Source organism: Sinocyclocheilus rhinocerous, unplaced genomic scaffold, assembly GCF_001515625.1.
Source record: "Sinocyclocheilus rhinocerous isolate Xijiao unplaced genomic scaffold, SAMN03320098_v1.1 scaffold622, whole genome shotgun sequence".
Taxonomy (NCBI): domain Eukaryota; kingdom Metazoa; phylum Chordata; class Actinopteri; order Cypriniformes; family Cyprinidae; genus Sinocyclocheilus; species Sinocyclocheilus rhinocerous.
The window spans coordinates 157,975-170,690 of NW_015641438.1; the positions used below are offsets into that span (position 1 = coordinate 157,975).

Consider the following 12,716-nt stretch of genomic DNA (forward strand, 5'->3'; position numbering starts at 1 on the left):
TGTGTGAGTGTGAGTGTGTGTGTGTGTGTGTGTGTGTCTGTGTGAGTGGAGTGTGTGTGTGTGTGTGTATGTGTGTGTGTGTGTGTGTGTGTGTGCGTGTGTGTCAATAAATGAAATCTAATCCTTTCATAGGAACTCTTGAAGAGCTGAATTAATGCCGGATGAGTCTGAATGCAGGCGATGGTCTCTGAGGTACAAACTGTAGGTCAGAATCACGCAAGGAGAGAGAGATGAATAGAAAGTATGTTTGCTGTCAAAACACTACTTTCTAATAAGGAGCCTGAAACTGTCAGCTATTTTTAAATTCTCACAAGGATTCAGAGCAAAATTTAGGGCAGAAAGGTTTAATTCACAGCCATATTTAAATAACTGCATTAGATGCTACATTTTTACTTTTTTTTTTTCTGTGGTGTTTTTGATTTCCATTTTATTTTTACCACAACACCTTTGCTGTCAAACATTTTTTCCAAACATTCATTATTGCTTTCATTTTGTTACATATTTTAAAAAATGTTTTTCAGACTGTGATAGGTGGAAAATAATTTTTTTTTAAATCAATAATTTAATATTGAAATATTGAACTTTTTCTATTTCTATGTGTTATTTACAGTTATGGTATTGTGTGAATTATAGTTAGAGTACAATGCTTTACCTTCATGTAGTCCACGGACCAAATTGGATACAACTGTACTCAAGCTAATGTTGTCATTTTATACCAGAAAGATTTCATTTCGAGATGGATCCTTGTGGCTTTTGCTCTTCTTTTTCTGAAACACTTGATCACCACTGGTTTGATATACATAGTTGGTTGCATCATTCTAGATGTCCTCTTTTAAAGAGTGATTTATATTCCCATCAAATTCCCATTAAGTTCCCTTTATTCTGCGATAACAACAGGCTAGATGTACGTTATCCCTTACATAAGGCATGGGAAACAATTACATAGAGAACTGCATGTGCCTTGTGGCTTTTGCTCTTCTTTTTCTGAAACACTTGATCACCACTTCTTTTATGGTTTTAAATGTTTGGTTTGATATACATAGTTGGTTGCATCGTTCTAGATGTCCTCTTTTAAAGAGTGATTTATATTCCCATCAAATTCCCATTAAGTTCCCTTTATTCTGCGATAACAACAGGCTAGATGTACGTTATCCCTTACATAAGGCATGGGAAACAATTACATAGAGAACTGCATGTGTACATGTGGGAACATTTTTGTTGATGTTCTCAGACACAAAATTAATTTTGCTCACTTCTGTTTAAAATACATAAATAACACGTAATAAAGTGTGAAGTAAAAAAGCAAACAGGCTTTATATAAAGAAGCAAATGCTCCTCAAGGACACACTTTACCACTCTGTATTTAGTACTACTTCAGAGCAAACTATTTTCGAACAAACACAAATAATTTTCATAATCAGTACATTGATCTACACATGGGTTTAGAGTTTATTTTTTCCATGAATGGGAGTAGAGCTGTCCAGTGGATTAAAAAACATATAAATATATAATAGAAGGGAAAGCCATGTATTTAAAAAGCGAAAAAGATGCATTTGCCCTCTAAGTGCACAATATGAATGTGGCCTGATGAATGGATGCAGTTTAAGATTCTCTCCATCCAGCGAATCTTGACTGGCTTCTTCTAAAAACGTTCTATCACTAAAATAGTGTTATCTAGCCAAAAATAAGCTTTCCCCAAATTCAGCAGTTTCTTTGAAAACTAGAAAAATTAATTCCAAATCGTATGAAAATAATCAAATATTAGTAGGTGCTATTCCCATTGGACTTTTGAAGCGGGCAGGTAATGAATTTAGATAGAATATACAACAAATATGTTGAATCAGATGCAGTTTATTAGCATGTGCCAGCAGTGAGCTTCTTCTTCTTATGGGGTGGAGGTTTTGCTGGTTATTCCCCTCTGGAAGATGCTGTAACTACTGTACACCATCTGCCAGCACTGACGCTCATAATGAATCATGTACTCTGACAGTATCTGTTTTAGAGGACTCTTAAAAGCATGTAATGGCCTAGGCATTAGACGCACACAATCAAAACAGTTTGCTCAATGAACTTGATTAAATGAAGAAAACATTTCCACTCAATTAGTTGGGGTCCATACAAAAGTTCATTTAAACAAATAATGTTTTGTTGAACCAACTTAATAGAACCAATTAAGTTCCTGTTAGATGAGAGAGAATTAGTTAGAATAAGTTAGATGATAACTATAGCATGTTAAAATCAATGTTTCTGCACAATGTTAATCACAAAGACAATAGAAGCACTTCTAAATCATTAAAGGTGGGGTAAGCAATTTCTGGTAGCCAATGTTGACATTTGAAATCACCAAAACAAACACGCCCCTACCCCAAAAGGGTCTCGCCCCTATTTTGATAGCTCCACCCCACACATACGTACGCAACCTACTGAAAAACAAAATAAAATTACACTCAATTTCAACACAGTGCAAAGCATGCTAGATCCACTACAGTTATGTGAAAATTATTCTAATGGGAGTGATAGCTTTGCTTTTATCTATTGATGGCACATTTCTGGAAAAACAACAACAACAACATGAAATCCTTTGAAATGTCAAATCTTGATATTAAAGTGTTTGCACTAAGCTAGAATCTATCACAGATTTTCTCTTCTGCCACCTGGGACCTGCAAGGATTTAGTTTTTTTATTTTTATTTCACCTGACATTGTTGTTAAAGTTCGTAAAGGAAATATTCCCACAGAAACATTATATATTCACAGTTGTTCTTTGTGCAATGTTGTTGGCCACTTATGCATCCCTCCGCCTCAATTCTGAAAATATGTAGGTTGTCCATCATATTAGAATAAGCTCAATTTATGTCATTTGCAATATACACTCTCAGAGAAAAAGGTTCAAAAGCCGTCAGTGGAGCAGTATTCAAAAGGTACTGCTCCAGTGACGGCTTTTGTACGCTTTTTCTCTGAGAATGTAGCTAAGCTTTTAATTATTCCGTCATCAACCACGACATGTTCCAGGGCCAATATAAAGGGTACTTCATGGATAAACCACCAGGAACAGGTCTTACTTGTCCAAATCACAGTCATTATGTTAGACATGCATTTCATTTGATGTTTGATATAGTCTCGCCTATTAAAATGAAAGGGACTATACCACAAACAATGAAGATGAAATGAATGCTGGACTGAAACGCTGTGGCTGTCTCACACTCACTCAAGTTCACAGTTTATTGATGGCGTGAGCGTGAGTCACCACTGCAGTGCATTTCGCAAATGACCTTACTTAAAGGACTTTTCCACAGTTATAATACAACACTGTTTCCATATTCCTTCATTTATTGCATTGTTGTGTGTGTTGATAGACAGTCAGCTTCAGTCTCTACACTCTCAGAAATAAAGGTACAACAGCTGTCACTGGGGCGGTACCTTTTCAAAAGGTACACTTTTGTAACTATTAGGTTCTAATATGTACACTGTATGTACCTTTAAGGTACCAAAATGGACCCTTTAGGTACAAATAAGTACCTTTTGAAAAGGTACCACCCCAGTGACATCTGCTGTACCTTTATTTCTGAGAGTGATGTTTGCATCCTCATACAGTTGATATGTGTAGGATCCCTTTTCAATGGGATTTATGCTCAATTTTCTCCTCTTTCTCAACAAGTCACATGATTTTAAGTCTTATTCATGCCTTAAAAAGGTGCATATAATGTGCACTTGTAATGCACTTCAAATCTTAAAATTATATATATAAAAAACTGTGCTTACAGATAACAACATTTATTAAATAAATGGCCACTAAGGTAAATTTTCATGGCTGTTTCTTAACACACTGATATAATAATGTCAAATTAAGTTTTACTTAAAAGTACACTTTAAATCATTATGTTTTAATAATATTTTGCCGTGTTTAAAGAAGTACACTTATTTTGATGTGTTGACTAACATTCTAAATTTGATTATATTTCAAATTAATACACATACTAAATTGCGACAAATGTGTAATAATGAATATTTTTTAAATACATGACATACAAGTTTCAATAGAAATGACAGTAAAGTATATTTCAGGTTACCATAAAAGCTTGACAGTATACTTTCAGCAATAACTCCAACCACATTTCAACCATATTACGTTTTCATTAAAATGTAAATAACATATTCTTTTAAACATATTTAAAAATATTTAAATTAAATATACAAATTATATTGCAAAATAAATGTCTTAATTGTTTAGTATTAAAGGGGTCATATGATGCTATTTTAAAGATCATTATTTTGTGTATTTGGTGTAACAGAATATGTTGACATGCTTTAATGTTCAAAAAACACATTATTTTTCAAATACTGTACATTATTGTAGGTCCTCTATGCCCCGCCTCTCTCAAACACGTCGTTTTCAACAAAGCCCCCTCCTTTGACAAGCACAGTCTGCTCTGATTGGCCAGCTGAACCAGTGCATTGTGATTGGCCGAACACAACAAGCACGCGTCGGAAATGTAACGCCCCTTACCATAAACGCGAGCTTCATCTTTCAAAATAAATGTAAAGACAGTAAATAATGTCATTAGTTTTACCATCAGTTCAAGCCCGAAAGGACAACAGAGTCGCGTGACAGATACAGTGTTGATGCGCACCAAGAGCTTGTAACACTCCAAAGAGAAAGGAAAAATTGAAATCGCATCATATGACCCCTTTAATAGTATGCAAGGCTCAATCGCTCATAAACTGAACTAGTCCATGCTGAAATGTACTGTAGGAACTCATTGGTAGGATGAAAAGACTGTAACTCAACATATTTAGTCTTTTCTGTGTTTCTGTTTGACACATCCAGCTCTCAGCACGTATTATATACTGCTCTCCTGTCATCAGCTGTCAATACAGTCCTTTGATTTGACTGTGAATCGGTGTGCTTCTTACTTTCTTGTTTTTATGTTCTGTCGGGCAGTGACTCATTTACTGTAGAGTCATCAGCAGACAGTAGATGCACACTATTGAGCAAAAGCCTTCTGACGCACACATTCAGATAGAGGATCCTTTATCCAGAGACCTGAGCGATGCTCACCAGTAGCCACAATAAATCTCCTCTTTCACAGGAAAAGTAATTCACTGGTAAAATACTTGCAGGGCTGTTTTTTTTTATGAACAATGGGCTTGTTTCAAAACCGTACTGGCCTTCTGTCACAAAACAGATGATCATATGCTTTTGAGGATGTGCGTAGTGCTTAGATTTCATGTCGTGCAGTAGCTAGAAGACCTTGGGGCGTGATCATGTATTTTTGTACATTTTCTCTCAAAGATTAGAGAGAAAGAGAGATGATGAATTAGTGCCAGAGAAGAATTCATAAGTGTAATTAGGTATCGTCTGCGTGACTGCGTCTGTGTGTGATCAAAGGTTTGTCCTCCGGCTGTGAGCGACATCCAGGAAAGCTAAAAAATAACACCTTTATTTATTTATTTATTTTTCAAAATGTCATACAGTGGAGCTTCTATTACCAGACACATGCGTGCAGTTTGGTTTTCATCCTGAATTCTTTGTGATCTTTATGCTCTTTAGTGAGGTATACTAAGGTAAGCTTCAGTGCTACTCTGAATTATATTTAGAGGATTTGCAAAAAAAACCCAGACCCTTTAGTATGGTGGGATAGAGGAAGGTGCCCTCCTTAAGACTGGTGTGCATTAATGCTAACATGTAACGTATTTAGAGATGAGTTTAGCATGTACAGGGTGATGAGGCATCAATATATTAAATGGGGAAATGGAAATATTAGACAATGTAGTTGATATACCACATGAAAATCATTAACTCCTTACCCATGACCGGGTTAAAATAACCCACCTGGGACAAGACGTCCCCCACTTTAAATGTATCTCAGCTGTCATGCTACAGTTCAAACATTTGTGGTCAGTAAGATTTATTTTTTTTGACTAATTATTTTATTCAGCATTTATTCAGTGATAGTGAAGCCATTTATAATGTTACAAAATATTTCTATTTCAAATAAATGATTTTCTTTTCATCAAAGAATGAAAAAAAAACCCACTAAATTTTTACAAAAATAAGAAGCAGCAGAACTGTTTTCAACATTGATAATAATTGAAATGTTTCTTGAGCAACAAATCAGCATATTAGACTGACTTCTGTGACACTGAAGACTGGAGTAATGATGCTGAAAATTCAGCTTTCATCACAGGAATAATTTACATTTGATAATATATTACAATAGAAAACAGTTATTTTAAATTAGAATAATATTTTACAACATTACTGTGTTTGAACAAATAAATGAAGACTTGCAGCATGCGAGACGTCTTTCAAAAACATAAAAAAATCTCACCAACCCCAAAACTGTTAATATGAAATAATGACAAATAATCTATGTAACTCAAATATTTATGCATTCTGGTTGCCTTCTGATTCAAGGGATCTTTCTGTTTCAACTCACTCTGCACCCTTTTTGCTACACACATTAATGATTACTCGGATCAGGAGGTTTTGTGATCAGATTACCATTTTTTCTCTGAAAGATGGTTCAACAGGCCATAGACTTTCCCATAGTCTTTTCACAGTGATTCTCGACCCAGGCTCACTGGAAATACATGACTCTACTCAAAACTCAAACACACAAAGTACGATGTAGCAAATTAGCTCAAAGGGGAAATATTTATGATTAATTATAACTAGTTATATATATATATATATATATATACATATACACACAGTACATACATACATATATATATTGATCTCAGAATTAAGTGTAGCAGAATCAATATCACAAATATTTAATCTGTTCGTCCATCGAGACAGTATAATCATTTATCAATTCTAGGAAAGATTATCTTCCTGGCTTCATACTTTATACAGTACTAGCAGTAACTTAGCATGTAGCAAGATCAACCGTCAGGGACTCTGAATCGTGAGCAACACACATAGACAATCACTTGTGAATATAAGGAATTTAATAAATGAAATTACAGCTAACACAACTAAACTAAGCAAACATGTACATATAGAAAGAAGGGAAGTAAGGAAAGAGAGAGAGAGAGAGACAAAAGAATGGCAGTATTTAACATCACTTAACCACAACCTAATGAGAATCATCAGAGAATCAAAATCACATTAAAAAAGGGGGGCCCAAACTTAGGCACGCATCTAAATAATTGGAAACGGTTACTTGCACTGGCTTTGCTGAACAAGAATTCGGATGGATAGACAACGGAGGTTCTTGATGAGTTTGTTAGGAGTGAGCTGGAGGCTTTCATCGGGTTCCTCTGAAGAACAGAGAATCGACAAAATTACTTGAAGAGAAAACTGCCAGAAAGTCAGACTCAAGAGGAGTGAGTCTTGTAGAGGGTCTGTCTCAAAAGGTTTGAGCAATGGTTGGTTTGGGTTAGGGACTTTTAACCCTCTTCCATCTTTGGTGCCCTGGCCAATACAAGGCGTGAATTCTGAGCGGGAGAAATTCTCTTTGTCTCCATTTACGGCCCATTTGCATGTTTATTGCTGGTCTGGAGAATTGGTACAGATTTACCCAAAGTATGGTACAAACAGTATGATGCATTTCATCATCACATAGTGTACACCATTGTTTAGGCAATAAAGAGCAGATCGTTTCGATAACAAGAAAGAAATGTCTAGAAGATATACGTTCAGAGATACATTCATGCACCTAAACATTTAGAGTTTAACTAATACCAATAAAGAGTTGTAACTGGGCTCATATACTGTACTAGGGGAACATACATACAACACATGCATATACCATATACATTTTATAACAGCTTAATTATGTCCTAAATAAAGAAATTGTCTTTATGTGTGTGTGTGTTATGTGTATTGTAAGTGTGGAGGTGGTTCACTGGCCACCCAGGCATTGAGTGTGAACGTCTTCTCGTTGGAATGTGTTTGAAGTCAGATGGGGAAACCAGAGTGTTGTTCTGTTTAGTATCTTCTGGATGGTTGGGGAAAACCTTTGGATATTTAGCACCCATATAAATGTAGGCTGTGGGGCCAGCCGTGTAATTTATATGCAAATGTCAAAAGGCTAAAAGGGTCTTTAAGACATACAGCCCAAACGGTCATCAGTGATCCTATGCAGACGCTACAGGGCCAGAGTTTTAAATAATAAAGCCTAATTTCTCACAGAATTCCTTGCACAATATTATTTTATGACCTCAAAACAATTTGAACATGCTGCGAGATTTAAAAACTGACACTTTCGAATGTTAGTGTCATATATCCAAGTTCATCTTTATGGGTTTTCTAACACAGTAAGTTTGCTCGGTAGCTCACCCGATACAGCGAATGTGTTTTTATATCACTTTTGCATTCGTTAATCGGATAAGTTTAGGGTTGGGTTAGGGGGTATGTTATTTTCCAACACGATAGAGCATTAACCTTTTAGCGACACTGGTCAGTTGAATTCTGGACCGCCGCAATATGTACCTGAACAACATAATAAAAACGCAACAACACATGCCTAAACCAATATAATAAAAATGCAGCAATACGTGCCTGTACTAACGTAATAAAAACGTGGCCACGATCACATATTGAATGTACGTTTTGGCGCCATTCACTGGACATTTCACTCTGAAACTGCTGCGAAATGTGCAGTAAAGCACATAATATCGGTGACGCAGGAAAGTTGCCACAAGCACATATTTTCAATGAGCCTGGATTGATGATTCCATCTTTCCAGTTCTCAAAATAACCAATTTTTTCTTAGTGTGAAGAACATTTTAATCATCTGAAGAACCTTTCTCCACTTTGAAGAACGTTTCAATAGAAATGTTCCATGGGTGTTAAAGGTTCTTCATGGAACCATCAATGTCAATAAAAAACCTTCATTTTAAAGATACCCTTCCTAGTTGAAACATTATCTGTTTCATTTTGTGCAGGTTAAAGATGCCCTGTCTACCAACCCAGTGACTCCAAGAAAAGTCTACAACATTCCCACTGAATCCCTCATCCACGATGAACACTTCAGAGGCCACCCTGTCCCATTGGGCCATCCGTGTCAACTCCAGCCCCGTCTCGGACCTCCTCAACGCCACCGAGACCCCATCCCACGCCAAGCCTAAAGAATGCGAGCAGCTCAACATCGCCATCGAGGTGTTCCTCATCCTTGGCATCATCAGTCTGCTGGAGAACATCCTGGTCATCTGCGCCATTGTGAAAAACAAAAACCTACACTCTCCCATGTACTTCTTCGTCTGCAGCCTGGCCGTGGCTGACATGCTGGTGAGCGTCTCCAACGCTTGGGAGACCATCGTCATCTACTTACTCACCAACCGCCAGCTGGTGGTGGAGGACCATTTCATCAGACAGATGGACAACGTTTTTGACTCTATGATCTGCATCTCTGTGGTGGCATCCATGTGTAGTCTTCTAGCTATAGCCGTTGATCGCTACGTAACGATTTTTTACGCTTTACGATATCACAACATCATGACGGTGCGCCGGGCCGCGCTCATCATCGGTGGAATTTGGACCTTCTGCACCGGCTGTGGAATCGTCTTCATAATCTATTCTGACAACACGTCTGTCATTGTGTGCTTGGTCTCCATGTTCTTCATCATGCTCGCGCTCATGGCCTCCCTCTACAGCCACATGTTCATGCTGGCACGTTCTCACGTCAAACGCATCGCTGCTCTGCCGGGCTACAACTCCATCCACCAGAGAGCCAGCATGAAGGCAGCCGTCACCCTGACCATCCTTCTGGGGATCTTCATTGTCTGCTGGGCTCCGTTCTTTCTCCACCTCATCCTTATGATCTCCTGTCCCAGAAACCTGTATTGCATGTGCTTCATGTCGCACTTCAACATGTACCTCATCCTCATTATGTGCAACTCAGTCATCGACCCTCTCATTTACGCTTTCAGGAGTCAGGAGATGCGGAAAACGCTGAAGGAAATCATCTGCTGCTACAGCCTGAGGAACGTCTTTGGAATGTCCAGGTAGTTTCAAACCCAAAAAACGAGAGATGGATTATCATTTCACAAGAATTTAAAAGGTCTGAGAAGAATGTCTCAACCCTGCCTTGATCTAGATGGAGAATATGATTTTTGTGATGATATCACGCAAACTCTCTCAAACTTGCAGAAAGCTGGACGATTAATCAAGAGCTCTTCAATGCACAAGGATGCATAACAGAATGCCTAATGAGAGAATTGTTGATCATATATGTAGATATTGTTGGAGAATTAAGGAGGCCTTAGAACTATGGAACAATATAATCCTCAACAGACAATGTGATTTAATATCACAATCTCCAGAGACGCACAGGAGCCGTCGATCAAAGCCGTGGGAAAAACAAGTGCAATCATTTGTCAGATTAACCATGCAAAACACAGCCTGTTGTATATGTGATGATGACACTGTAATATAGCATGCAATTTACATTGCTGTACTCTGTGGTTGCCATTGAAAGTGAGAAAGTATGAGCTATTGAATCATAAGAAGAAATTCAATGCCAGCAGTTTTCAGTTTTTAAAAACATGGCACAATATATATACACATTACAAGACAGAACATGAAGTACACTTACAGTGGGTATAGAAAAGAATCACCCCCCTTTAAAATAATCACATTTTGTTGCTTTGCAGCCTGAAATGAAGACAGACACAGTTTTTGTTTTATCCAGCTGTATTTAATCAGTGCAACTTATAACATCCAAGTGAAAGATAAAACACCAACATGTCAGAAAAATTAAATAATGAAAAAAAAAAAAAAACAGAATCACTGAGTTGGAAAAAGGATCACCCCCCCCCTCCTAAAAATGACTTGTAAACTCAATCCGGTGTAGCTAATCATTTTATATCTTTCACTTGGATTTTATGAGTTGCACTGAGTAAAAACAGACGGATAAAAAAAAAACAGTCTCCGTCTTCATTTCAGGCTGCAAAGCAACAAAATGTGATTATTTTAAAGGGGGTGATTCTTTTCTATACCCACTGTATATAAGAAAATGGAGACAGACTGACTGTGACAAACATGGGTTTACTGTTATGCTGTTCGTAAAACATCTACTTACGATTTCATGTCACTACCAATTTTTCTACAGTCTTTGAAGGCATCAGGAGTTTTGTAATAGATGGAATCGAAATGTTCCACATGTAATAATGTGTGTGTATTTATGTAGCTGCAAAAACAAAATAAAAAAATAGACTTATATATTGATACAAAAAAGCATAACAAAGAAGTTCTACCTTATTATACTGTGCAACCACCAAAATAAAAAGCAAAACAAAACATCATTAGTATTGCTGGCTTGTCATCACAATTAAAAGCATTTGTGGATATGCTGACAATTTATATATTATTATAGTAAGCACGAATATGTACTTGAAGTTGGGGGTCTGCAGTTATTCTCATTCGATGTATTTACCACTGACCCTTCAAATGTAATGACATTAATTTCTTTGGCTTTAAAAACAAATCTTTTTCATAGATGTCTATTTGCAGTAAAGTTTCAGGGTGTGAATCAGTGTTCCTTGTCATTATGCTGCTTACTGTCTACAGCCACTGAATAAGTAAATCTGTACAGATGGAGGTAAAAGCAAATGTTTTGTTGGTTGTTGTTGCTGCTGCATTCAATCAGTCACTCAGTGACCTTTCAAGTTAAAGACGAACAAATAACCAGAAATAAAACGAGGACTAAATTACACACAGGATTCCACTGATTAATCAATGTGTAATTCCTACAAACCATGTTCATCTAGACTACATGCACCTGTTTGTTTAACCTGGTTGACCAAATGCAATTGTATTGATATATTCAGGAGACCGGGGCTAGTTGTCACACTCAGTGCCGCGGTGAATATTTCTCTGGGGGGTATTTTTATTGTTAAATTCCTACACTCTCAGAAAAAAAAGGTACAAAAGCTGTCACTGGAGCGGTACAAACATGCTCCCTTTAGGCATAAATAAGGTGCAAAGGTGTACATTTTTAAAAGGGTACTGTGCCAGTGACAGCTTTTATAGCTTTTGTAGTATATTAAGAAACATGAAGCAATTAATGAAACTGTAAAAATGTCAATTGTGACTTAAATTCCAAACCGTATGAAACCATGACATTATGATAATAAACCTTTACATTTACTGTATGAATGTTTTGAACTGGATTTTATAGAGGTTTAAAGAAAACAGTCTATAATAAGCTTTTGACTCAGAACAATAAGTTAATAAGATATAACCCTTGTGATAGCTAGCCTGTCTTCCTCTAGAAACTCTTATCCAACAGCCTACAAACTGTATATTCGATTTCATATGCGGGGCTGTTCATGCTATGTGCATTCTATGAAATATTTTATATAGAGCTTACAGTTGGTTTCCTGTAGTATTCTAGTTGATTTTTGTCACTTCTGATGAAGCCAGAATTTAAAAGTGTAAGTATTTAGTCTCTGGTATTGCTTGGACTGTGTAAATATGCTCAGTTTGGCTGTTCGTCAGCTTGATTTTTTCCCTCTTCACTTTGGTTCAAAGTGGTTCATATTGTTTCAGTTCAAATCACTGTCTAGTCCCTCAAGTGTAATGCCATCCCTTCTTAAACGGGCTCATGATGGTAATCATAGAATGTGCCTTGACTGTGTCTTGTGCTGTCAAAATGACCTGCAGTTTGTCTGATCTGTCCTCTCAGTTTCGCTGTGGTACATTTTAACTGCTCAGGTCTGCTGGCTCTCCACGAAGAATCAATGACAATCTATCTAAACCCCTCA

General features: G+C 37.0%; 1 protein-coding gene across 1 annotated transcript in view; it reads left to right on the forward strand.

Moving 5' to 3' along the window:
- The window catches only part of LOC107754914 (melanocortin receptor 5-like), a 12,441-nt gene extending 1,834 nt beyond the window's left edge, over nt 1–10,607 (forward strand). The window contains exon 2 of the mRNA XM_016571544.1: nt 8,898–10,607. Coding sequence (XP_016427030.1) covers nt 8,974–9,960 — 987 coding nt within the window. The 5' untranslated portion in view covers nt 8,898–8,973 and the 3' untranslated portion in view covers nt 9,961–10,607. The remainder of the gene's footprint in view (nt 1–8,897) is intronic.
- Nucleotides 10,608–12,716: the final 2,109 nt, after the last annotated feature.